General features: G+C 49.9%; 4 protein-coding genes and 1 non-coding gene across 5 annotated transcripts in view; 3 read left to right on the top strand and 2 right to left on the bottom strand.

Moving 5' to 3' along the window:
- Positions 1-602, top strand: part of HDGF (heparin binding growth factor) — a 23710-nt gene extending 23108 nt beyond the window's left edge. The window contains exons 4-5 of the mRNA XM_007457875.1: positions 1-102; positions 378-602. The exon at positions 1-102 is cut by the window's left edge and continues 78 nt beyond it. Of these exons, the coding sequence (XP_007457937.1) occupies positions 1-102; positions 378-602 (327 nt within the window). The remainder of the gene's footprint in view (positions 103-377) is intronic.
- Positions 603-3327: 2725 nt separating this feature from the next.
- On the top strand, positions 3328-6925 carry MRPL24 (mitochondrial ribosomal protein L24). Its single transcript, XM_007457876.1, has 6 exons — positions 3328-3383; positions 5474-5717; positions 5798-5893; positions 6101-6204; positions 6466-6596; positions 6697-6925. Exons 2-6 carry the CDS (start codon positions 5535-5537, stop codon positions 6831-6833), a joined length of 651 nt encoding a protein of 216 aa, XP_007457938.1. The 5' UTR covers positions 3328-3383; positions 5474-5534; the 3' UTR covers positions 6834-6925.
- Positions 6926-7262: 337 nt separating this feature from the next.
- Positions 7263-13708, bottom strand: METTL25B (methyltransferase like 25B). The gene is made up of 8 exons (XM_007457877.1): positions 13383-13708; positions 10826-10950; positions 10481-10673; positions 9958-10020; positions 9583-9726; positions 8634-9115; positions 8032-8216; positions 7263-7602 (listed from the first exon to the last, which is right to left on the bottom strand). Exons 1-8 carry the CDS (start codon positions 13491-13493, stop codon positions 7481-7483), a joined length of 1425 nt encoding a protein of 474 aa, XP_007457939.1. The 5' UTR covers positions 13494-13708; the 3' UTR covers positions 7263-7480.
- Positions 11364-11436, bottom strand: TRNAE-UUC (transfer RNA glutamic acid (anticodon UUC)). Its single transcript has one exon. It is a non-coding gene; the product is annotated as a tRNA-Glu (tRNA).
- A 1016-nt stretch (positions 13709-14724) lies between the features above and the next one.
- On the top strand, positions 14725-19632 carry ISG20L2 (interferon stimulated exonuclease gene 20 like 2). Its single transcript, XM_007457878.1, has 3 exons — positions 14725-15697; positions 17802-18002; positions 18720-19632. The coding sequence occupies exons 1-3, from the start codon at positions 14966-14968 to the stop codon at positions 18852-18854; spliced, it is 1068 nt and encodes a 355-aa protein (XP_007457940.1). The 5' UTR covers positions 14725-14965; the 3' UTR covers positions 18855-19632.
- The last annotated feature ends 6424 nt before the right edge of the window (positions 19633-26056 follow it).

A 26056-nucleotide genomic window follows, 5' to 3' on the forward strand; every position in this document is an offset into this window, starting at 1 on the left:
GAAGGTAGCAGTGATGAGGAAGGGAAGCTGGTCATTGATGAGCCGACCAAGGAGAAGAATGAGAAGGGGGCGCTGAAGAGGAGAGCGGGAGACCTGCTGGAGGTAACTGTCCCCTACCTGGGGCCCCGGAGCAAGGCTCCTAGTCTGAGGAGGGAAGTTAGGACTTTTTCAGGGAGTGCCCGTCTGAGAGACAGACTCAGCCCCTAGTCTTGGGGAGTCCCTTGCTGAGAAGGTGGGACACAGGAGACCTCTCAGCTAGCAGAGGGCTGGAGGACTGTGGGTCTGCCTAGGAAGGAGAGCCTCTGGGGAAAGGAGGGGGAGGCCGGTGTCCTCCCTCTCTAGCCTCAGCCCACCTCGTCTCTGCTAACCCTGCCCAGGACTCCCCCAAACGTCCCAAGGAGACAGAAGACCCCGAAGGGGAGGAGAAGGAAGGGGCCACCTTGGAGGGTGAGAGGCCCGTTCCAGTGGAGGCGGAGAACAGCACCCCCTCGGAGCCGGGCTCTGGCCGGGGGCCTCCTCAGGAGGAGGAAGAGGAGGAGGAGGAGGAAGAGGCTGCCAAGGAAGATGCTGAGGCCCCGGGCATCAGAGACCACGAGAGGTGAGTGAGCCCCCTGCCCCTTGGCAGCTGGGCTGGGAGGGCCCAGCCACCTGCTGAGAGGAGGAGGAGGAGGGCCTGTAGCAGTCAGCCTCCAGGGAGGCAGGGTGGGCTCTCGCAGGAGGCCGGCACTGGCTGGGGCCCGGCCAGGCCAAGGCCACACCATTAACCCTTCTCCCCTCCAACCCTCCCCTGCAGCCTGTAGCCACCAATGTTTCAAGAGGAGCCCCCGCCCCGTTCCTGCTGCTGTCTGGGTGCTACTGGGGAAACTGGCCATGGCCTGCAAACTGGGAACCCCTTCCCCACCCCAACTCACTCTCCCCCTTCTGAGCTCAGACCCTGGAGATTGACCCGGATGGGGCAGGCCACCTGGCCCTCACCTCCATGTCCCCACACCCCTGTGACCTGAGTCAGGTCCATGTCTTCTGCTCTGTGGGATGAGATGAGGCCACTGTGTCCCTCCCTGCCTGGAGCTGTTTCCCAGTGTATTTGTTAGGGCCTGGACTGGCTATTTCCATCTTCTGACACCCCTCTCGCCCTTCCCCGGGCATTCTAGACCTCTGGGTTGGTTGGGATCAGGGCTATGAGTGGAAGCGATGGAGTATAAGTAGCACGGTGGGCTTCTGGGGCCTGGGAGGGGCAATCTTCAAATTGGGGTGGGGGAGTGGGCAAGAGGATGGCATCCTGTCCGTTCCTCCCACACCTGTTCTCCCAGCTGCCTGGATTCAGGGAAAGTGGGACAGCGTGCGGGAGAGGGGCTCCCTTCAATAAATCCTTGATGGTTGACAATGCCCATTCTCTTATGCCAACCCTGGGTGTTATGGGAGTTACAGTTTATCATCAAAAGATTTGGGGTCTTCCAAGTTCTTTGGGTCAAGGACCTGAGATCTGAAGGGTTAACTTCACCCAGCTCCTATGGGAGTGTTGAGGAGTATCCATCCACCTTTATAGACCTCAGGCCAGAGATGGGATGCCCTGGGGAGACCCTTAGCTGCCCTTTTCCCTCCCCCCACAGTGCTGAAGGCCAGCCTACAGTCACATACATCACCCAGACATAAAGGAAAAGACACCTTTTTTAGGAAATGTTTTTAATAAAAGAAAATTACAAAAAAAAAATTTTAAAGACCCCCCCCATCCCTTTGTGTGCCCCCCACTCTGCTCCTTTCTTCCCCACTGTTGCCCCCATTTCTGAGGTGCACTTGGAGGCTCCCCTTCTGTTTGGGGCTTGATGACTTTTCTTGTTGTAGTTGGGGCTTTGGTGTTCCTTCTGGTGTCATTTCCCATCCACATACCCTCACCTGGTGCCCTCAGTGTTGTCACCAGATCCAATTTGTAACCCACTGAGAGGCCAGAGGGAAATAAGCGCCCTCTCCCAACCTCTTTCTAGTGGTCTGTTTGGCTCTTCCGTCTCTTGTCTCTTTCACCCTTGCCCCCCTCCCTTGGGCTCTGATGAAAAATTGCTGACTGTAGCTTTGGAAGTTTAGCTCTGAGAACCGTAGATGATTTCAGTTCTAGGAAAATAAAACCCATTGATTACTACATTGGATTTTGACTGATTCTTTGGGGGTGTATTGGTTAACTGACGGTGCAGGGGAATGGGAAAGGGAATGCAAATGATTTCCAAATCCACTTTTCAGATTGAGGTAAGGTGTGCCAGCCTTCTCCATTCTCAGTCTGTTAGAGATATCTAAAATTCTACATGAGGGCAAAGTCACAGAATACGGTGCCCAGTTCTACTTCTGCCCAGCCACTGTTTAACACAGTTTCCCCCATAAGCACCTGGGAAAGTTTTTTTTAAGTTTGCACAAGAAGTAGGGTGTGGGACTTCCCTGGTGGTCCAATGGGAAAGACTCCCCGCTTCCAGTGCAGGGGACCTGGGTTCGATCCCTGGTCAGGGAACTAGATCCCGCATGCATGCCACAACTAAGAACTCCACATGCCGCAACGAAGATCCCACGTGCTGCAACTGAGACACGGTGCAGCCAAAATAAATAAATAAATATTTTTAAAAAGAAGAAGAAGTAGGTTGTGGGAGGTGACGGTATCAGTCACAGCTCACGATGGCCAGGGAAGTTAGGGTGTTGGGGCTGGTTGTAGAAACAACTTTGACCCTCAAGGGCAAAGCCAGGGATGCCCGCTACTGATAACGTGATGAGGGTCGGGAAGGTTGATAGCATGGAATCCTCCCAATACTCCTGAATTAAGTGGAATGGATGGATTAGATCCTCTCTGAGGTTTCTTTCAGTCTGACATTTTGTGACTAGATCATTGACTGGCATTGGAAGGGCCGACGTTTCATCCCTTAGTTTAGAAAGCCTATGACACTTTCTTCACTGCCTTGGCTCCCTCCAGCAGAGGGCGGGCGGGGAGAGTATTGACTGTAGCCTCACTAGAAAGCGAGGCCCTCTGCTTTGAAGAAGCCGCAATCACCTAGAAAATGGAGCCGTCGTCTCTAGTAACTACAATTCCCAGCGGCCTCCACGCAGAGCACGTGCAGGAATGTGCCAGGCGCGATAGCATATTCCGCTTTGCCTTCAATTCCCGACGTGCTTCACGGTGCTCTTAGGCTTCCTAGATTTCCTACAAGGCCAAATTTCCTGTTTCTCGCTTGCTTTGCAGCAGCGGACTACAACTCCCAGCATGCAGAGAGGCTAGATGATCGTTGTTGCGCGTCCATCGTACCATTAGACTACTTTTCCCAGAAAGCCGGCGGACGCGGTGGGGCGGGGCTTAGGTCCCACGTGCAGAAGGGACTGGCGGAGGCTCCGGGGCTCAGCGGGAAGCGGAGGTGAGAAAGAACAGCGTGGCCCGGACGTTTTGGCAGCTCTGGGCTGGTCCGGGAGCGGGAGCGGGAGGAGCCTTCTTTTACCCTGGCATGGCTCAGTCGCTTCGTCCGAGGTCTCCCTGCTTCGGAAGCTCGGAGCGGAGCGGGTGGTTGCTGAAGACTGCTGGGGGATGGACATCACCCGTACCTAAGATGGGGCCGGCGGGGCCTTTGGAGCCGGGGTCTGAGGAAGCAGACGCTCTACCTCACTGCCTAGCACGGCGCCCCAGAGCGCGCCATGAAAGCCCCACGGCGGAAGAGCACCAGCCTCTCCAGGGTTTGGAGGGAAAAAAGGAAAACATCTAGGGGGCTGGCTTCTGGGATCTCTGCCCAGAGCTTCAGATCTTGAATAGCTGAGGTTAAGGGACGTCTTGCAGCAATCACGCAGGAGTCTCGGGTCTTAAAATTGTCTTTTTTGGGGGCCGCACGGCGCGGCCTGCGGAATCTTAGTTCCCCCACCAGGGTTGGAACCCGTGCCCCCTACAGTCCTTCAGTGGAAGCGCAAAGTCTTAAGCACTGGACCGCCAGAGAATTCTGCTTCTATCAAGTCATGAACTAGGGCAAGTCACCAGCTCTAAGGGCCTTGGTTTCCTCGTCTCCTGTCAACCTCCCGCGGAGAGCAGTGTGAAGATCAAATGCTGGGAATAGTGAAGTTCCCAGCATTAGACCTGTCACATAGTAGTGCTCCCTAAGCATTTTTTGATTCTCAATGGGAACACCAAGGCCCTTAACACTCATCCAGCATTAATTAAAAATAATATTAGGTCTTTTCCATATTGAGAAGTATAGAGAAGAAAAATGACCTGATATCTCACTGTTCAGATAAACCAGTTGATGTATTATTTTAAAGGTACGTGGTTAGAAAATGCAAACGTTTTGGAAAGGAACAAGATGGAAAGTAATAGCCCTCCCAAACTTCCTCATCTCCAAAACAAGTACTTTATTTGTTCCCTGTTGCCTTCTTGTAAATATTTATGTCTGTGATAGAATACATATTTTTTAATTTACCCAAAAAAGGATACTATCCACATGATTCTGTACCTTGCTTTGTTAAAATGTTAAAAATAACTCGAATGACAGAAACAACCCTGTAAACTTTTATGGATGATGAAACTGAAGCTCAGAAGTCAAGTTGCCTAGGGTCACAGAATAAGTTGATGGTGGAGCGGGGACTAGAACCCAGGTCGTCTGATTCCCAGTCCAGAGCTTTTAATGTCATTAAGAGTGCACTTTAATTGTACTTTGAAGTTAGGCTTTATTCTTAGCTATGAAACAAGGTTAATGGTACCTCCTTCATCAGTTGTCCTTGGGCTTAAATGAGATGATACAGGAAAGCACTTGGCCTGGCAACTGGAAGGTAGCAAGTGCTCAGCAAACTGAAGCACTTATTATTTTTGCCCTCAGTTGTCTCACCGCCCCATTGGTTTAGTCCATTATCCAAAATTGGGAGGCTTAGAGTACATACTTAGTTTGGAAATGTAGGACCCTATAATCCTAGAGTCTGGCTCTGGGTCCTTTTCCTTTAGAAAAGAAACTGTCTTAGGGAGAAGTGGTTATTTCCTGATTGAGATTAGGAATTGGACATTTTGTAGGGACATTTTAATCCCAGTTTTTATCTCTGCCACCTGTTTGTTTTACCTTATAACCGACTGCTTTTTGGCTTTACGCCAGTGTTTTGTCCATTACTTGTTTTCTTTCCATCTTGCTGTTGGTGCATTTATTAAATAACTTTTTATTGAGTACCTACTACATGCAAAGCCCTGCTGGGATCTGCTGGATTCAAGGGTGATCTAGATAACATGGTCCCTGGCCTCAATGAATTTTTGGACTTTGAAGTCAGATATATGTGGCTTTGAATGCTGATTCTCCCACATAGTAGCCTTATGACCATTGACAGGTCACTTAACTTCTCTGAGTCTCTATCGTCATCTGTAAAGCGAAGATAATATCTTGTGAGGATTCAGTAAGGTCAAGTCCATTGAGCCATGAAGTAAGTGCTTAAGAAAATGTTGCTTCCCTTGTTTCTTTGCCCCTTTCTTTCTGTCCTACCCCAGAGCTGACTAGGAAGATTTCTGGGTCTTTCACTGGCCAGGGGATTTCTCACACTCTCCAGCCATGCGGCTCTCTGCTCTGCTGGCCTTGGCATCCAAGGTCACTCTGCCTCCCAATTACCGCTATGGGATGAGCCGCCCAGGCTCCTTGTCAGACAAGAAGAAGAACCCTCCAGGGACTAGGCGGCGCCGGGTGGCTGTGGAACCTATCTCTGATGAAGACTGGCATCTGTTCTGTGGGGACAGGGTGAGAAGCTCAGATGGGGTAGGGTGGCGGGGTGCTCCTGGGCAAGGATCTCCCTCCCTGACAGTCATCTCTTCCCACAGGTAGAGATCCTAGAGGGCAAGGATGCTGGGAAGCAAGGCAAAGTGGTTCAAGTTATCCGGCAGCGAAACTGGGTGGTCGTGGAGGGGCTCAATACGGTAAGTGAAGAGTGAGGATGGCGATGCTCAGGAAGCCTGTGCCATCCGTCCCTGTCCACTAAGAGCAGCACAGGGAGGCCAGAGACTGGCTGAGGGGATGGTGAGACAACTGAACCTTCTACTTTTCAACTTGAATGCTCTGAGTTGTGGTAGACAAGCCCCCTTCTCACCTCCTGGGTTCTGATAGCCCCCTCCTCTTTTGGACAGCATTATCGCTATGTTGGCAAGACCGTGGATTACCGGGGAACCATGATCCCCAGCGAAGCACCCTTGCTCCACAACCAGGTCAAACTTGTGGATCCTGTGGACAGGCAAGCACATGGGGCTCTGATCAGAGGGTTTCTTGCCCTCTGAGTCCACACAGCTGTTGACCATGTTTATCCAAAGGGAATGGTGGGTTGGATGTGCTGAAAATTGAGAGGGGCCATCCATGACCCCCCATAGAAAACCCCAGTGCAGGGGTAGCAGAGAAACAAGATGGTGACCTTAGTGTTCTTAGTCATTGACTTTCGGGTTGGAACATAGGAGGGAGACCTAACTCCCTGGCTGGCCTCACTTCTTCTATCCCCTAGGAAACCCACTGAGGTGGAGTGGAGATTCACTGAGGCAGGAGAGCGGGTACGAATCTCCAGAAGATCAGGAAGAATTATCCCTAAACCTGAATTTCCCAGAGCTGACGGCATCGTCCCTGAAACATGGATTGGTGAGGCTGGGTGGGGCGGCAAGAAGTCGGGGGTGGGAGGAGTGGGAGTAAGGGATGTTAAGAAGCCCTCCCACCCATCTTCTTTTCTCTGGCTCAATAGGTGGCCCCAAAGACACATCAGTGGAAGATGCTCTAGAAAAAACCTATGTGCCCAGTCTAAAGACACTGGAGGAGGAGGTGATGGAGGCGATGGGGATCCAGGAGACTCGGAGACATAAGAAAGTCTATTGGTATTGAGTCTGGGGAGAGCTGCTTCTCCCCTCCTTGTCTTAACCTTGAAGGTTGGGGCCACCTCTTCTTCAGACTCTAATAAAGAGCCTTGGGTCCTCTGTGTGCAGCTGCTGTCCTTTGGTAGACTGGCACCCCTAACCCCTGTTTCAAGGACTGAGGGAGGGAGCATCTGTCCTGATGTTATGACAAAACCTGGATAGAAGTTAGCCAGCCTTAAGGTGGTCCTCCCAAAGGGCAGGGCCTGCAGATTCTGGGACGGAGATCTAAGGGAGAGACAGCTTCCCTCCATGGAGACCTCTGAGTAACAAGGTGCTACCTGTTAGGGAAGACAGTGGGGATTGGGGATGTGAGACCTAATTTAGCACCTCTGCAGGATTCGGTAGGGAGGGTGCATGTCTGTCCTTTTCTATACTTAATAGAAATGATAGAGAAGTAAAGATTTCAATTTTTTAATAAATTAAAAATAACTTTTTGCATAGTGTTACATAACACAGAGGGAGAGAAAGGGTATGAAGCTGAAGGTTTGTAGGGAACCAGGATTCCACGGAGGATGCTGGTTCTCTGGCTGAGGAGGTGGGTGAAGACTCCCGCCACCCAGTGTGGTACCTGGCAGTTTCAGATGGGGTCTGAGATATGCCCTTCCTCAGGCTGTGTCAGCTGTCTTCAGTCTCCAGAACAGAGAAGGTCTCACCCAGAGGCCTTTTGGTGGCCACCAGAACCAGGTTTCTCGGAGAGAGTTCAGGGCTGAAGATGGGCAGGAGCTCAGCATGGAAGCCTATGAGAAAGGCAGGGCTACTCAGAAGGGGAGAAATGGAACAAACTCTTAGCCACTTCCTGCTTAGCCTGTAGGCATAGCCCCTTTTCCCCATGGGGGAGGCTCCAGGGGGTCTAAGGAGACCCAGCTCTCTCCAGGAACATGAGTGCCCGAGACACTGACTTGGGAGGAGGCAGTCTGCAGCACATCGTAGGTTCTCAGTGCCTGGGATGCTGGCTTAAAATGCACCTCAGGGAGGTACCACCACAGGCAGATTCAGTAGGAATTTGCATTAACAAGTTCCCCTTCCCCCATCTGACTCTGAAGCAGCTGGTCTGAGAATCACCACAGCAAGGAACCTAGTCCTAGCAGGTGCAGGGGCCGGGGCTGAAGGAGAGCCCTAGAACTCCAGCCCCTCTGGCCCTGGGTCCCTGCTTTGGCCACCCTCACCCTGCTCCTGAAGGTAGAGCAGCCGGTCCAGTAGAATCAGTGTCTCCACCAGCGGGGCCAGCAGCAGGGCCAGGCTGAAGAAGGCCACCACACGGTTCTCCTGGGCCTGGTGGGCCCGAAGGGCAGCGAGATTCAGCGGCAGGTGGGGGTCAAGCCCCACCCGCTGTAGCCCCCGCTGCACGTATCTGTGGGGTCAGCCACAGACAGCACTCAGTTTGGTTTTAGAACCCTCCTCCCCCATTCAAACTGTCCATTCCTAATTCAATTCCAGCTGTAATAGATTTGCCACCCTAAGGCATTTTTTAAAATGTTTTTCTGGCTGTGAGCTGTCTGTCCAATGGCAAATCGATCCAAAAATTTATTTTCAGCCAAATCTGTCCAATTATTTGGCCATATTTTTAGCATTTCAAAAACTTGATAAAAGAGTGACAACTGCCTTTTAAAGAAAGTTTGAAGCTGCTTCAGAACTCAAAATCCCTCCCCTCCTCCCGGCACATTTAGATTTTCTTCAGGACATGCTAAACAGTTGAGGGTGGGAGGGGAATCATACCTCCAGTAGGTGATGCCCCCCTCCTCACGCCCTCCCAACTCCCCAGCCTCACTCTTCAATCTTGAGCTCGTGGACCCTGGGGATCCCCTGCACGCCTGGCCGACGGAGCTCGGGCCGGGCACGCCGGATGACCGTCTCCAGTGCTGCCCGGTAGCAGTGGGTTCGGAGGCCAGGGCCTGCTTTCTGCAGCCGCTCAGCGTATTCCTCCAGGGCGTGGCAGGCCCCCTCCCGTAGCCTGTAGGGCAGTTCACGGCCGGGCAGCCCAGCCACCCACTGACTCAGTGGGTAGCCACCGGGGTCACTCAGCTTCATGTAACAGCAGCCCACTGAGGCCAGGGCCGCCACCTCAGGGCGGCAGAAGTGCCTCAGCAAGGCAACACTCAGATCCCCACAGGCATGGAGGCCTGTCAGCAGCAAGCGGGCCTCACTCTGAGGTGAGTTCTCCAGTGGAAGCAGAAGCTCCTCACACAGGGCCGTGGGGTCTACCCACCTAACCACGTGGTGGGGGCAGTGGCGAGGGCCAGTGTGGACCACCTGTGGGGGCAGGACAGAACAGAGGCAGATGGGAAGCCGGCTTCCCGTCCCCGTGCCACCTCAAGCCACAGGAATGGTCTGTCCTCTAAGTTCCTTCCCAAGGAGGAAAGTGGGGGAGAAACTGGGGCAGAGGAGAAAGTGGAACTTTAAATCAGGAGGTGGGATAGATTCTGGATCTGTTATTAGTAATTGCAGGTCTTTTCGTCTGAGCTTCCTCATTTGATTGGCCACTTTTTACAGGTGGCTGTGAGAAGGACGTATCGGTGTGGAAAGCACTTTTTAACTAGAAGGTGCCTTTAAGATATGAGGAGGTTTTGGTGAAGGAGGGACCTTGGGAAAGGGGTAGCAGAAATAGGGACACGCCATGTCAAGCTGAGAAACCTAAAAGAGGGAATTAGCCATGGTGCCCAATTCCAGCCAAGCAGACCCTGCTCTCACGGTCCTGGCTGCAGGAAGGGCTGGTCTACCTGTGGGTTCCTCTTCTCCTCTTTCTGCAGAGCCTGCAGGAGCTCCTGGTCTAGGCGCTGGGCTCTCTCCACCAGTCTCTGATCCCCTTCAATGCTCTTCACCATCAGCCCCAGCCCCAGGGACATGAAGCGGGAGAGATGGCCCTGGAGTCCCGAGAGGGAGGGTGGAGACAGCCCCGTTCAGTGTCCTCTCCACTGTCCCCCTCCCTGTCTGTGGTTTGGATGCCTGGGTCCTAGGCCCCCAGAAGGCTTAAATTCTGCACAGCTTGCTTCTACCACTCCTTAGCACCTGCCTCCCTGGGCCTGTGGCCCGATAACCTGTCTTCCAGCTGTTCTATCCCGACAAAAAACCAGAATATTAGGGGTCTGGCTCACCTGGCCTGAGCCTACATCCACAACTTGGGTGCAGCCTGTGAGGTCACTCAGCTTCTTCACCAGCTGAAAGAGGAGGGAACAAAGGTCTCCTGCCATTGGTGTTGGCTCCCAGGGCAAACACCCATAATGAGGGTGGAGGAGCTGAAGATGGCAGAGGAAGATGGGTAGAGGGAAGAGACAAGAGACATGGAAACCAAAATGGGGTGTGCTGACCCCAGGCTCAGGCTACTGTCTTTGCTCCTCTCAGGCTGGTGATTCAGTCTCCGCCACAGAACAAGAGCCCTGCTGTGAAGCCATGAGCAGATTGTGAAAGTTATCAGGACAAGATTAAGCCAGTGATTCAAATATAGCCACCAAACAACCCAGCAAAAGGATGAAGATATGATTATAGTGTATCTGACAAGGAAGGGACCTTCTAGGGGCTCTGGTCCTGCAGGTGATATAAAGTGCCCACACCTTTGTAACCCATAGGCTTGAGTCCCCAGGCTCCCAGATACCACCTGTACCCCAGCCATCTCCTCACCTCTCCCAGCCTCCGAATCTCATGCTGCTTCTTGGGCCTGACATGTTTCCGGAATGGAGCTGTCAGTCGGGAACTCTGGCTGGGGTTCTCCAGGAACTCTGAGGGGGTCTGAAACCCAGGCGTCCGGGTAAAAGCCAGGGCATAGGCTGTGGACTTCAGGGCCAGCAGGGTGAGTGGCCACACCGACCTGTACCTGAGATAGCCCACCCAGGCCCCAGTGAATAGTCCCATTGCATCCTGAGTGTGCAAGTTTACAACCCAGGAAGCCCTTGTGAGACTCTGAGCAATGGCTCCCTGCAGGGCTCAGCACCAAGTACCCCAACACAGGTGCCCTCTTGCCCATACCTGGCCACTTCCCCTTCCCCAGGCATCCCCAGCAGCAGTGTGGCCAGCTGTGGCGGGTTCAGTCCATCCAGGGCTTCCTGCCATGAGCAAGGGAGTGTGCCCCATAGGTTGTCTGTGAAAAATTCCTGTAGGGGAAAGGGAGAAGCAATCAACAGGCTACTACTCTTCCCATTCTTCCCCGCCCCACTCAACACATGGCCACTGGCTGCAACTAACAGGCACCTCTACTCATTGGCTGTCATCTCTTCTCTGAAGCCTGCTCTAGCCTCCCCCTCCTTCCTCTGAGCCCAAATTGCATTTTGGACACACCTCTCCTTTTAGCAGTGTCCCCACTTATTTATGTGTCTGTTTCCTCCACTCAACTAAAGGGCAGGGATGGTGGCTTCACATCTGCATCTTCAACACCACAGTGACTGACACCCAGTATTAGTGTTACCATCTAGTAACCTACCATTAGATGTGCCAGACATTACATATGTCAGAATGTTGGGTTTTGTGGGGTTTTTTTTGGCGAACTGCGTGGTTTGTGAGATCTTAGTTCCCCGACCAGGGATTGAACCCAGGCTCTCGGCAGTGAAAGTGCCGAGTCCTAACCACTGGACCACCAGGGAATTCCCTGCCAGAATGTATTTTTATTCAGTCATTTATTCAACACAAATTCTGGAGCTTTGGTTAGGCACCAAGTTCTATCCTAGGCTCAGGGGATACAAACAATGAAGCAGACAGACAAGATCCTTGCTCTTACAGAGCTTACATTTTAAAAAATTATTTCAGATAACATCAAATGCCACATAGACAATAAAACACTAATGAAACAGTAACAATGGACAGTTTGAGAAAGTACTATTTTAGATAGAGCAATGAGGGAAGACTTGTCTGAGAAGGTGACACTTCAGCTGAGACTTGAATGATGAACAGGAAACAGCACATGTAAAAAAATTCAGGCAGTGGTTGCCAGAGGCAGGGGGTGGGGGTGGGTAAAATGGGTGAGGAGGGTCAAAAGGTACAAACTTCCAGTTACAAAATAAATGTCATGGAGATGTAATGTACACCATAGTGACTATAGTAAATAATACTGTATTGTATACTTGAAAGTATTGTATACTTGAAAGTTGCTGAGAGTAGATCTTAAAAGTTCTCATCACAAGAAAAAAATGTAGCTATGTACGGTGATGGATATTAACTAGACTTACTGTAATCATTTCATAATATATACAAATCACTATATTATACACCTGAAACTAAAATGTCAATTCTATCTCAATTTTTTAAAATTCAGGTAAGAGCAAACACTTACAGAATACTATAATATGCCAAGCACTGTCTGAAACATTTTACGTATATTAATGCATATAATCCTCACAATTACCCTATGAGATAGTACTATTTTTATCCCCCATTTTACAGATAAGGAAACCAAAGTACAGCAATTAAGTATTCTAAGGCAAAAAGCTAGTAAGTGGCACAGCTGGGATTTGAAACCAATTTGACTCTAGAGTTTTTGCTCTTAACCACCCTACTCAATTGCCTTTCTGTGGAGGAGAAACATTCCAGGCAGATCAGTAAGTGCAAAGGCCCAGTGTAGTACAGTGAATGTGGGAGAGAATGAAATGTGATGGGGTTTAAAAGAGAGCAGGGGACAGATCATGTAGGGTTTTATAGGTAATGGTAAAGAATTATGATTTCATCAAAGTACCTAAGAAGCAAGGAAGTGTCCTGGTGAAATTTACATTTTTAAAAGATTAATCTGACTGTTTTGTGAAGAACTGGGTATGGAGGAGAGGAAGCAAACACAGAGATCAGTTAGGAAGTAGTCCAGGAGAGAGATGATGCTGGCTTGTCCTAGGGTGGTAGCAATGGCAATGGAGACAAATGGGTGAATTTGGTATCTATTCTGGAAGTTGAGCCAATAGGACTTGTTGAAGGGCTGGATCGTAGATCAATGAAGAAAAGAGCTGAATCGAGGATGGCTTCTGGGTTTGGGAGCTGAACAATTCGGTGGATGTTGGTGCCATTTATACATCATCTCATTTATTCTTCACAATGATCCTTCAAAAAGAGATCCATTTTACCGCTCAGGAACTGAGGCTAGGAGGAATGGGTTTTTTTTTTTATGCCTAAGGTTAACACAGTAGGGGAGGCAGGATTCTAGTCCAAGTCTGTCAACTCCAAAGTTGGAATTGTCCATTACACTGCAAAGCCAGGAATTTATTCAAAGCTTGAATGAATGAACATGTGTGTTCTCGAAACACCTCACATGTTTCTGGGAGAGTTAAACGTGCTGCAGCAGCATGGCTCAAATGTCCATGCGTTTTATTACTTTGGACTTGAGAGGGTTAGAAAAACAACCTAGATGCTAAAACTATTAATATTTAGGTCATCTGAAAGAAAAAGAAGGGGGGGGCTGCCCCAGCTTTAACCCTTTCTTGTACAGACAAAAGACTGAAGAAACATATTAGAAAAGAGATCAGAAGCTAACTCTACATTCTTCCCCTGTCGTGGCTAGGGAGCCACCCACATAACCAGGAGCACCCCACCCACAACCCTGTGGCCTCACAATGATGTAGGCGTCCAGGATGGAACGGTAGAGCGTCACGACCCGGGTGAGGTTCACAGCTAGCTGCCTCCTCGCTTCGTGAGAGAGGCCCCGGGCAGAGACCCCCGGCATTTCGGGGCCCAGCCGGTGGCGCGGGGAGGGAGAATGCAGTGAGGCGGGAACCTGGGTCAGGACTACGCGGGTCCGGGACCCGTGCTTGGCTCAGCTCTGCAGGACCGGAAGAAAGCGCTCAGAACCCGGTCCCAGACGCTGCCTTTCCGGGATTCCAGGTTGGGGGTGAAGACTTGAGGCGCCCTCCTGACGTCACAAGCCGCGACGTCCCACAGACCGAAGCTGTCAGCATTGGACGCAAACCGGGAGGCGGTGCCAGCGCAGTGACGCCACAGAGGCGTGCCGCGGCGCCCACCTCACGGAGTGTGGCGGGCCAAGTTCCAGGTCCCGCCTCCAGATCCCGCCCCTTCCCATACACTTCCCTCTTTTAACGGAAGTGAGGGCCGGGGCCTCCGGCACGCTGTAGTGCCGGTTTGTAGCGGCCTCCTCACACCTTCGAATTGTACCTCCGCTGGGCTAGAAGGGCCGGGGAGCGCATCCCGCCCCCGCCCCCACCCACGCCGCCGCCGCCGCCGCCGCCGCCGCCGCCGCCGCCGCCACCGCCGCCGCCGCTGCCGCTGCCGCTTCTCACACACTAGGAATCCCTGGCCTCGCTCCCGGAGGCAGGGGCGCTGTGGGTACGCGGGCCCGGCCTCCGGTGCGTTCCAATCCGCTAGCCTGCCGGCTCGGGCCTCGCATACGCGCGCCAATTTCCGCATCCGGCTCCTGGCGCTTCCGGTCTTAGCTGGGCCCATCTGGGAGGTAGGTGTGTGAGGGTGGGAAGCTGGCTACGTGGCGTGGACGGCCAGAGTGTGCTGTCCCCAGCCTCGGTTTTCCCCTCCGCTAATATGTGTTGTCAAAGGTCCTTTCTTGGGAGAAGGTCTTGAGTGAGCTGCATGTGGAGATTTCCCCCACGTGGAGATGAGGGAAATGGGTGCCTGAATTTCTATCTCTGTCCTTGGGACCCGCGCTGGGGATGCCTGGGTAATTCAGAGGTCAACTATGCCAAACCTGTGACTGCCTTCGAGCATACTTAGACGTTCCTTTCCTGCATGATAGAGCTCACCTATTCTGGCGTTCCAGATCACAAGAGTTTCAGCTGGTTGGCCCTGCAACCCCCTCAGTTTACAAATGAGACTGAGATCTAGAGAGGGGAAATGGCCTTCCTGATACCATACTGCTGGAGAATTGTGGGGCTTCCCTGGAACCCAGGCTTCCTGGTTCAAAAGGAAGTCCTCCTTCCATCATTTCACATTTCACGTTATCTGAGAGGTTACTCTGATGTCTTTCCTCTCTTCTTTAAGCCCTACGGAGATGGGTCTTATCTTACTGGTTTCCAGGCCTATGGACTCCGTTATCAGGATCATTTTCTTCCCCAGGGTATACTACAAACCTCCAGATGTTGGCCTATGGGATTCAGCAGAGGATGAGTTGTCCATCCTCTCATTGGTAAGCTGTTTTTCCCAACTGTTCTCCCGCCATCCACCGTCATCATGTCTACCTTACTCCTCAATCTGGATTTTGGCGAACCTCCCCCCAGAAAGGCATTAGAAGGCAACGCCAAGCACCAAAAATTTGTCAAGAAGCGGCGGCTCTTGGAACAGAAAGGCTTTCTGAATAAGAAGCAGCAGCCCCCTAGCAAGGTCCCTAAGTTGCACTCAGAACCTTCAAAGAAAGGGGACACTCCCAAGGTGGATGGCACTTGGAAGGCCCCTCCCCTTCCAAAAAAGAAGACTGCTGCTTCCAGCAGTGGGTCAGAGCAGTCCCTGGACAAGAAAGCTGCAGTGCCTTGGCTGACCCCTGCTCCTTCACAGAAAGCTGGTTCTGTTGTGGCTAAAGTAGATTTGCTGGGGGAGTTCCAGAGTGCCCTACCAAAGATCAAGAGCCTCCCAATTTGCCCCCAGAAGAAGGGCTTCCAGAAGAACCCTCCTCAGAAGACTGCCCCACAGATCTCCGCCCAAGCTCACTCAGAGAATAAATACCCTGGAGCATCCCAGAAGATGCCAACGAAGATGGTGGCAATTGACTGTGAGATGGTGGGCACAGGACCCAAGGGGCATGTCAGTTCCTTGGCTCGATGTAGCATTGTCAGCTACAGCGGGGATGTGCTTTATGATGAGTACATCCTTCCCCCCTGCCACATTGTGGACTACCGGACCAGATGGAGTGGTATCCGGAAGCAGCACATGGTGAATGCTACACCCTTCAAGATTGCTCGGAGCCAGGTGAGAGGCATGGGAGATGGTGGTAGCAGCGGGGTGGGTGGGGAGGGGTCCAAATCATTTTTCTGCAAAGAATATCACCCTGGGAAGGTGCCGAAGGATTGTGGAGGGAGGGATGGAGTGGGTGGAGTAGCAGGTGAAGAAGGCTTTCTGTTGGGATAAGGAGTGGTGAGAGTCTGGAAAGTTACAGTTAGCTGGTGTAACGAACTTTATTAGTTAAGATCTTTTAGGTCCCAAGTGGAATCCTCATCTGGAGAACCGGGAATCTGCTAGAGAAATAACAGCCAGTGATGGACAGAGCAACAGGCATGAGTGCCAGGGGTAAAGGGCTCAATTTGAGAATGCCTTGTAGAGGTGGGGTCTAGGGTTGAGAATAGAGAGGTGGAGAGGGCTTCCCAAGCCAGAAATAGCCTGTGGCAATGTGGAAAATTGGTGGTAGGAGAAGGCAGAACATTGACAGAAGGAGCTGGGGCATATTTGTATAACTGGAACAGGTAGCCTGCAGTGGAGGGGATAAAAGACACTGGGCTGGTATGTTGGGGTTCTCATCTCACTCACTGAGCAAACCTAGCCACTGTAAGTCCTACGCTGAATACTGGAGGCACAGCAAATGAACAGGAAAGGAGGGTGAGCTGGTAAATGTGAAGGGGAAGGGAGCCTGCTGGTCTTGGAAGGCCTCCAGAGGGCGCCTTTGGTCCACTTCTTTGTAATTTCAGCTCCACATTCTTTGCCTTCTCTAGACACACACTGTTCCAATAATTCCTCATATGCCAGAGCAGTCAGTTGGAGGAATTTCATCAGAGGTGGAACAGCTGGATTTTAGAAAGAACTTGAAGAGTTGAAGAACATCCTGTGCACCAGGGGCATAGCTGAGCAAAGGCTTGGGAGAGGCAGAAGATGGGGTGGGCCTGAAACAGCAAATCCACTTAGCTTTAAGGCAGGCTATATGTCAAAATTAATGCGAAGTAAAGGTGTTAGTGGTGAGTAAACTGCAGGTGCAGTTAGGAGCAGCTAAATACCAAGTTGATTGGACTGTATCTGGCTTTCATCATAAAAACCAGTGCCCAAGCTGGGGTATGAGACTAAGGTACATTCAAATGAGTCTTTTCCCTTCCAAGGCATCCCATTGGGAGGTCAGGCATTGATTCCAGGCCTGTTGCTCTTGTTCACAATCTGTTTGGAACCCCATTTTGGTAATGGCCTTCAGAGCTCATGACATATTCTTTAGTTATCCTCATTGGCAGTATGTCCTTATGCTTTAAGATTCTGAAATGGTGAGAAATTATTTGGTTCCAAGAATGGTGTGAATAAGGTTCCTGACCAGCTGGTAAATACCCTCTGGTTATGAGCAGGAGGAGCTATGAAGCGCCGGGACTGATTTCTTGTTAAAGCAGCATAAGCATGGGCACTTGATCACTTCCCTCTGCAGCCTTAGTCTATAAATGATTCTTAATCTTTTTCTTTTTTGAGGTGGGGCGCTGTGCCTCACAGCTTGCAGGATCTTAGTTCCCTAACCAGGGATTAAACCCCGGCATCAGGCAGTGAGAGTGCCGGGTGCTAACCACTAGACTGCCAAGGAACTCCCAATTCTTAATCTTTTATGGCTTGTAGGCTCTTTGAGAATCTGATGAAAGCCATGGATCCCGCCCCCCCCGAAAAAAAGGCAAACATATGCATATCTATTTGCATATAATTTGGGGCTTCCAGTACCTTCCTGGAGCCCATCTTTAACAACATTGGTCCCAGCCTATGTCTAAGGCCAACATAATGATCATGGTTAAAGAACTTCAGGTATCAAGCCAGGACTGAACTAGGTAGTTACATGAACATCACATTGGGGTAGAAATTAATGTGAAGATAAGGTGCCACTGGTGATGTAAATCCAAACAGGGTTACACCATAGAAAATATCTACTTTTACCTTGGGGAGAGGAGATAGATGTAGGTGAAAGAAAACTTGTGGAAGAGGGCATTTCAAGGATGAGGTAGGTGGGCAATTGGTGAAAAGGACCTAGAAGGACTTAAACAGCCATGTTGGGCTTTGAGGATGCAGGGGCTACATCTTTGAATGCTGTTCCTCACCACCTCTTCTCCCATGCCTGTTTCAGATCTTGAAGATTCTCACAGGGAAGATAGTGGTGGGGCATGCCATCCACAATGACTTCAAAGCCCTTCAGTATTTTCACCCTAAGTCCCTCACCCGAGACACCTCCCATATCCCCCTCCTCAACCGTAAGGCCGACTGCCCAGAGAATGCAACCATGTCTCTGAAGCATCTCACCAAGAAGCTGCTGAGCCGGGACATCCAGGTAGCATCTTCCCAAATGCTGCCAGACCTCTGGCCTGGACACTGAAGGCTCTCCTGCTGCCTTTCTCCAGGCTCTGACCCTCAAATTCCTCTGGTTGTAGAGAGATCTGGATGGGATGCTCTGATGGGAAGAGCTTTGGGCAGAGGGGTCCATCTCTACATAGGGATAACTATTCCTGTTCTCTACCTCACAGAGTGTTCCAAAGGATACTTGGAAAAGGAAAAAAGCCTGAAAGTGGGGATAAAACCCTAACTAAGAAAAGTAGAAAGCAGGTAGTTGTGGTGGTCTAAAAGACCACGTAGTGGATGCAAGAGGCTCTTATGTATTTCATATGTTTGGCAGTCAAAGAGGGGATGGCCTGCCTGGCATGAGGCTGTGGACACATGTCATATACAGATCAGTTAAGGAACTGGGGAATGTGGAAGACTCAGAAGGCCTGTCTGTGATCTGGTTTGTTCTGCCTCTACAGAAGGATGTAGAACAATGTGGTATGTACATGTCGCTACAGAAAGGATTGAGGCAGACAGTAGCATAGGAGTTGAACCCCTGAAATTAGATAAGGAGTAGGGCCTCACCAGAGGTCTACCTTTGTAGCCCGCTAACTGCAGCAGCAGCAGCAGCAGCATCAGTGGGTTGGAGGGAGCCAGTTGGGAAGGGAAGAAACAGTCTCTTATAGCTTCATGTTCTTTTCTTCCTCCCTTTTCTTCCTTCTATCAGGTTGGCAAAAGCGGACATTCCTCTGTGGAAGATGCTCAGGCCACCATGGAGCTGTACAAGTTGGTTGAAGTTGAGTGGGAACAGCACCTGGCCCAGAATCCCCCAAAAGACAAGTGCCAGTGGGGACACTGGTGATGTGGGGAGGCAGAGGCAGCACCACACCCAGGAGAACAGGGCAGTGGACCAGTGGACAGCTCTACCAGCTCTACACCTTTGGAAACTAGAGTTGTTGGGGAGAGTGAGGCTCCACCCCAGACTTAATATCCATTAAAATTTCACCTCAGGTGTTGTTAAGTGTTCCCTGGAAGGAGGAAGGCTCCATGTCAGAACCCAGCCCTATAGGCTGTTTACCTCTTAAATGGTGCTAACCATGGGTCCCAGGATGCTTTGCTCCTGGGAAAGCCTTTTGACTTTCAAGGGGCAGGGCATACTGGGAAGTGTAGTTTCCCAAACTGCCTTATCACTAGAGTGACCATATGTCTCATTTTATGCCTTTTGTTCTCAAGTAATTAGCAGCACTGTGTTGAACTTTCCAAAAGTATACTGCTGGATGATAACTTGTATGATCACAGTTTCTCTCAGACTTTTTTTTGGCTCAGAGTCTACATCCAGTCTGTGTTGGGATATGACCTGTTCTTTCCACCTTGACTTCCAGAGGAGCCATCCCTGGTGAGGTTTAGTTCTTAGGGTTACAAGGCAGTAGAGGTAAGAGAGAGTGACTTGGAAATCAATTTTTTGGATTTAGGAAAGCAGCCTCTTTCCTAAAGTGATAGAGGATTTATTTAATTTAGACCCCACTTGGAAGGTTAAAGAAGAATTCAAAGTGTTTTAATGGTTTTTAGTCTTTTACTTTGCTAAACCAAGCCTTTTAAAACTCAAATTATTCCCTTGATAAATTTTTATAAAGGAAAAACAATTGTGTGATGTTTTCTTTATAACTTCACGTTAAATAGCTTTGTCACGGGATCCTGTAGAGCTATAATTCTGATAGGGGGTCCAGGGTCTGTGTGAATGACACTAACTGGGCCCTGGTTTGCTGAAAGTCATCAAGAAGCGCTGACCAAGCCTTTGTGTGTAGCCCATGTGCTCTGCTGCCTTGTCCTCGACCCTACCACAAATCAATGAGTCACCTAAAGTGACACCCCAAGCCATGCGAACACCCTCACACAGAGGGTATGTGACCAGGAGAGTGACTCAGAGAGCGGGCGTGCGGGAGGGATGGAGCCAGGGAGGAAGGGTGCTTCATGACGCCAGCCTGGTCGCTTCTGCCAGCTCTTCCTCGGTGGTATACACCCTCATGTTGGGAAGGTGGGTCACAGGTCTGACCTTGTGTCTGGGATCACTGCACTCTGTCTTGAGAGAACGCAGACTCCATGTATACACCAAGGCTTGTGCCCTCCTGAGTGGCTAGTTTGGCTCCAGGGGCCAGAGTCACAGTCATGCCTGCCTACAGAAGGGAATTTCCTGCAGCCAAATCGGACCCCAGACGTGGTCTTGCTGTTGTGTCCTGCGCTACAGGATCTGCTTGCATAGGCAGCTGTTGAGCTCTGAGCAAGTTGGTTCCTGTTGAACCCAACATATGTAGTGTCCATGACACTTCACAAAGAGGTGCTAGGCATCCTTACACACCTCTAAGTGGGAGTAATCTAGAAAGGCTACACCAAAAAGTGGGGATACAAGTCTTAATTGAAATGAAGGCGAGTCTTACATTGTGATCAGTAAAGTAGAATATATGTGGAAAATTCTCCTTTGAGTTCATGTTTTAGAGTACCTGGCTTTGTAATTTATTCCACTGAAGTATAGTTGATTTACAGTGTTGTGTTAATTTCTGCTGTACAGCAAAGTGATTCAGTTATGCATGTATATATGCATTCTTTTTCATACTGTTTTCCATTGTAATTTATCGCAGGATATTGAATATAGTTCCCTGTGCTATACAGTAGGACCTTGTTTTTTATCCATGCTATATATAACAGTTTGCATTTGCTAATCCATCCCCACTCCGCTTCCCCTTGGCAACCACAAGTCTGTTCTCTATTCTGAATCTGTTTCTGTTTCATAGATAAGTTCATTTGTGTCATAGTTTAGATTCCACATGTAAGTGATAGCATATGGTATTCGTCTTTCTCTTTCTGGCTTACTTCACTTAGTGTGATAATCTCTAGGTCCATCCATGTGAGTAGCAACTGGCTTTTATGCTCCACTTCACCCGCCACTCAGGTGCCCTCAGTCCAGCATTGGGAAGAGCTCAGTCTCACTTTAGCTCACCAGGAAGAACCTGGAGACCAGAGGACCTTGCAGACATTTTCTTACTCTTTTCTCTTATCACACTTCCTGGGCAGAGCCCAGCTCACCCTGCAAGGTGCCTGGGGATCCCTGTACTTTATTATTATATTTTTAATAAATTTATTTATTTATTTATTTATTTTTGGCTGCATTGGGTCTTTGTTGCTGTGAGTGGGGGCTACTCTTCATTGTGGTGCACGGGCTTCTCATTGGGGTGGCTGCTTGTTGCGGAGCACGGGCTCTAGGCGCGCAGGCTTCAGTAGTTGTGGCCCGTGGGCTCCAGAGCACAGGCTTAGTTGCTCCGCGGCATGTGGGATCTTCCTGGACCAGGGCTCAAACCCATGTCCCCTGCATTCACAGGTAGATTCTTAACCACTGCACCACCAGGGAAGTCCTGGGGATCCCTGTACTTTAATCCCCTCTTTCTCTGCCCCTCTGTTCCCAGGCTTCATCCAACTGATGACAGATAAGCCCCATTGCAGATTACTATGGAAATAGCAATCAGCCAGTCCTGTTATGCCTTGGGTATTAAGGCTCTTCAGAGTGGAGCATACGTGTAATAAAACACATGCTCTTCCAATAGCATTCTTTTCATAGCATAATGTTTTCTAATGCCAAGACCCCCTTCTGCAGGTGAGAATGATAAAGGGAAATGAGTGTGAGAAGTGTATCATGCCAAACACATTACTGATCTTAAAATTTCATGAAACAAAGTGATTCTCAGAAGGGTAAGGGGGGATGTACTTTGAAATTTCAGGTGATAGCACTGCCATTCTCTCTACCCTTAAGAACCACTGACTGAGGGAGTTCCCTGGCAGTCCCGTTAACCACTGGACTCTGCACTCTCACTGTCGAGGTCATGGGTTCAATCCCTGGTCGGGGAACTAAGATCCCATTAGTCACACGGTGTGGCCAAAAGAAAAAAAAAAGAACCACTGATCGAGCCAAGGCTCTAAAGGAATCATTTGATTCCTAGTTTAACAGATGGTTACAGCTGACGATAGGAAAGATGAACAGCACTGTAATTATGAACTTACCCCAAAGCACATTAGCACAAGTCCAAGTTTAGAGACACAAATTCCCATGTATGCAATATGCCAAGTGCATTTATGAATATCCTACGTCTACAGTCTACGTGTTATTGCTCACAGTGCTCTTTCATTTACCCTGTAATTAAGGGCAAGTCCACCAAACAGCCCATAACAGCATTTTATTGTTGTATTGATACTAGGTTTTAAGTTTGATCTTGCCACTTACTAAATTTGTGATGGTCAGTTTGTTTCTTGGAGCCCCAGTGGTTCTAGCATTAAAATTCTGGGGTTCTTTTCTAACCTTGAGGTTTAACTAATGGTTGCTGTCATTAATAATAATAATGGCAACCATTTATTGAGTGCTTCTCTGTGTCAGGCACTGTGCTGAGTCCTTTAGGAGCATTGTCCCATTCTCTGTAAGGTAGGTGGAGGTATTCCCATTTAACAGTTGAGGAAACTGAGGCTGACAAAAAGGAAGAAATATTCCCCAGGCCAAATAGCTGAAGGTTGGTAGTGCTGGCACTCAGACCTGCCAAGTCTGCCTGTCTGAAGCCTCTGCTCTTAACCACTGCCCTGCTTGGCTGTTAACACATTCAGGCAGCACCTGATGGGCTTGGAATCCTTCCACTCAAATGTTTATTAAGCACCTGCTATGTGCCAGGCATTGTGCTAGGCACAGAGAAATGGCATGTGACCCCGAGTTGCTTACAGCAACCTGAAGGAGAGAAACCAGTAAACTAATTTCAGTGCCCTGTGGCAAGTACTGTCCAGAGTCACCGAAGGATTTAAAGCAGGGGAGTGATGTGGTCAGATCTGGGTTTTAGGAAGATGATGCTGGCAGCCCAATGGAAGCAGGATTGGGGAAGGGCCAGGAGCTGAGTTCTTCTGTTTGACTAATTTGATGAGCAGTGATGGAGTCCTGAATTAATGAAGTGGGAAGATGCGTATGATCATCGCTGAGAAGGTAGAATCATTAAGACTTAGAGATCAGGGCAAGAGGATTAAAGGTTGCCTTGATATTTCTGAATTACAGTGAATAGACAGCAGTTGGTGCCATTCACCAAGACAGAGAATATGGTGGGCAGAAGAGCAGGTTTTTGGGGAGGATGACTTGGGTATTGACTGGCTTGACTTTGAGCTGCCTGAAGATACCCAAATGGAGATGTCCAGCCAGCAGCTGGATGTACCAGACTGGAGTTTAGCAGAGTAAAAGAGATCTGGGGCTGGAAACTAAGGCTTAGAGACAAGAGTGTAGCGGTGGGATGGAAGCCTTGATTGGAATGAAGCCTTTATACATAAAGGTATAAAGAGCAACAGAAGGTCAAAATCAAAGTCTCAGGAAGTACCCATCCTTATAAGCTGCTGGAAGAAGAGAGGTCTGAGAGAGGGCTATTGGGTAAGAGGACAGCTAAGGAGACTCCCCAGGAGGGAGGAGATAGCATTAACAGCACGGAGAGCCAGTAAGCTGAGAGCAAAGAAAAGGGTCTATTTTGTAGCGATTTGGTGCCCTTCATCTCAGCAATTGTCTGTGGTGGTGGTGGGGAGGGCGGCAGAAGCTCAGCTGAGGTGGGCTGGAGAATAAATTGGAGGTGAGGAAGGAGAGGAGTGGGTGTGGACTGCTCTTTCTTGGCTCTGAAGAAAAGCAGGTGAAGGTTGCTGTAGGAGTGAGAAGTCTTAGGATGCCAATGGACAAAGCCAGTAGAGCATAAGGTGGCTCACGAGGGGGCAGGTGAAGTAAGCTACAGGGGATCCTGAAAGAGTAGGGGGAAGGGATGCCAAGCTTAGCCTTGGCCAGCAATAGGGATCCCTTGTCTTCTGGGACAGAAAGGAAAAAGGAACGGGTAGGGCAGATGGAGATGGTTTGGGATGATGGTGGAATAAAGTGATTAGCACCTGGTGACCTCGATTGCTCATTACATGGTAGGCAGAGTGGTCTGCTGAGTATAAGGGGGAAGTCAGGGGACAGGAGCTTGGGAAGAATGAAGACGGTTTGCAGCAGCCACTGAGAAGACGGGAGAGTGAGCCGACTGAGAACACAAGGAAGGGCCTCTGAGCAACGGCAGAGTTCCTGATTGAGGTCAGAACCTGAATTTGCAGGAGCACTGCAAGCTGCAAGCTGCAAGCTGCTTGTCACAGTTGTTTTCTAGCATCACTCAGCAGCTCAAACAGAGAAGTGGAGAGTTTAAATGCTTGCGGCTGCATAGGCCGCAATGGGAGGACAGTGTGTGGTCCTGGAGGTGAGTGTCTGAACTGAGATGGAGATGAGATTGTTGGAGTCCGTGGAGTCAAGGACCTGAGAGGCTGACCTGTTGAGTAAGTGCTGGAAGCCCCCAGGTGGCTGGCCGTAGGATTACATATCTATATATCTGTACCTATATCTATAGATAGATAGATAGATAGATTTCTTTTTGGTTGCACTGCACGGCACGTGGGATCTTAGTTCCCTAACTAGGGATCAAACCCGTGCCCCCTACGGTGGAAGCGTGGAGTCCTAACCACAGGACCTCCAGGGAACTCCCCGACAGCAGGATTAGAAACAGGAGGATGGGGAGCCTGAGCTAGATCCTTAGGGACCTGAGGTAAATAGATGCAGCAAACAAGGAGTTGAAGATGCAATAAACATGGCGTGAGCCTCAAAGAGTTGGGTCAGGGATTTCTAAGAGGGCGGCTGAGGCATCATGGAGAAGCATGCAGAGTTCTGAGGCCTCCCAGGCAGCGGTCATGGCCTCCGCCAGGGCTATATCACTCTCGTTTTCAGACCTGATTTTTGTCAGAGTACCTCTTTCATGCATCTATCAAGGACAGTTAAATAAATGATTAAGCCAGGAACAAGAGTACTAATGAAAGACAGGTATTTCTTTCAGCCTTAGTAGTCATTGATTTTGGTTGATGTCATTCACTTTTCATTCACTTGTTCAAGAAATATTTATTGAGTACAAACCATGTGCCAGGTACCGTTGTAGGCTAGCGAAGTCTGCACGAGCTTCCCTTGTAGTGCGGTGATGAGTGACACGAGGAAAAGTAAGGGGATAAGGCAGATATGTGTACATAAGATTTTAAATGGGCTGTTTAGAGAAGACCTCGCTGAGGAAGTGACACTTGAGCAGACCTGAAAGAAGTGAAGGAGCAAGTCATGTAGATATCTAGGGGAAGAACATTCCAGAGAAAGAGGTAGGTGCAAAGGCAGGAGGAATGTTTGGTGTATTTAGGGAGCAGCAAGGAGGCCGGCATGGCTGGAACAGGGGAAGCCAAGGGGAAGGGGGTAGGAGTTGGGGTTAGTGAGCAGGGGGAGATACAGGCAGATAATATAGAGCCTTGTAGGCCATCGTAAGGAGCTGGGCTTAATATCTGCACAAAATGGGGAACAAATGCAGGGTTTGGAGCAGACTGGTGTGAACTGACTCAGGATTTAAAGGACTCCCCCTGACTGCTGTGAAGGGAGGGGAGTGGGGACAGAGAACCAAAGAGGAGGCTCTTGCTGTAATCTAGGCAAGAGATGGTAGGAGTTGAGGCAGTGGATGTGGTAAGTGGCCTCATTTGAGACTAATTTTACATACACATGGATGATCTTTGGTGTGGTTGATGCTGAACAAATGTTTAAGCCAAGACCGACATCTTTGGCTTTTCAACTCTCACCCAAGCTCCTGTATACACTAGCCCACCAAAGAGAGCTCAGGAAGTAAGTACATGCACCCTCAGAAGATGGGGACCCAAGGATGGTCAGGGGTGGACATTTGCTGCAGACTCTGAGCAGACAGTCAGGGTTGCACTATCTCTTTCGCGCAGTGACTGAATGGGTAAGTAACATCTAGTGGCACTGCTAGGGGGGGTCCTGGTGAGTCCCTTCCACCCCAGCCCCTGGCCTGTGGGAACTGCTGCACAGGTTTTTGCTCCACTCTCCTCTCTGCCCTCCCACCGCTTAACTGTGCTGACTTGCTGGTTTTGTTTGTTTCTTTCTTCAATATGTAAGGCTTCTAGCCTTATTTAGGGATACCATCAACTCTGTGCTTTCTTTGAAAG

This window comes from Lipotes vexillifer, unplaced genomic scaffold (assembly GCF_000442215.2).
Source record: "Lipotes vexillifer unplaced genomic scaffold, Lipotes_vexillifer_v1.1 scaffold238, whole genome shotgun sequence".
NCBI lineage: Eukaryota > Metazoa > Chordata > Mammalia > Artiodactyla > Lipotidae > Lipotes > Lipotes vexillifer.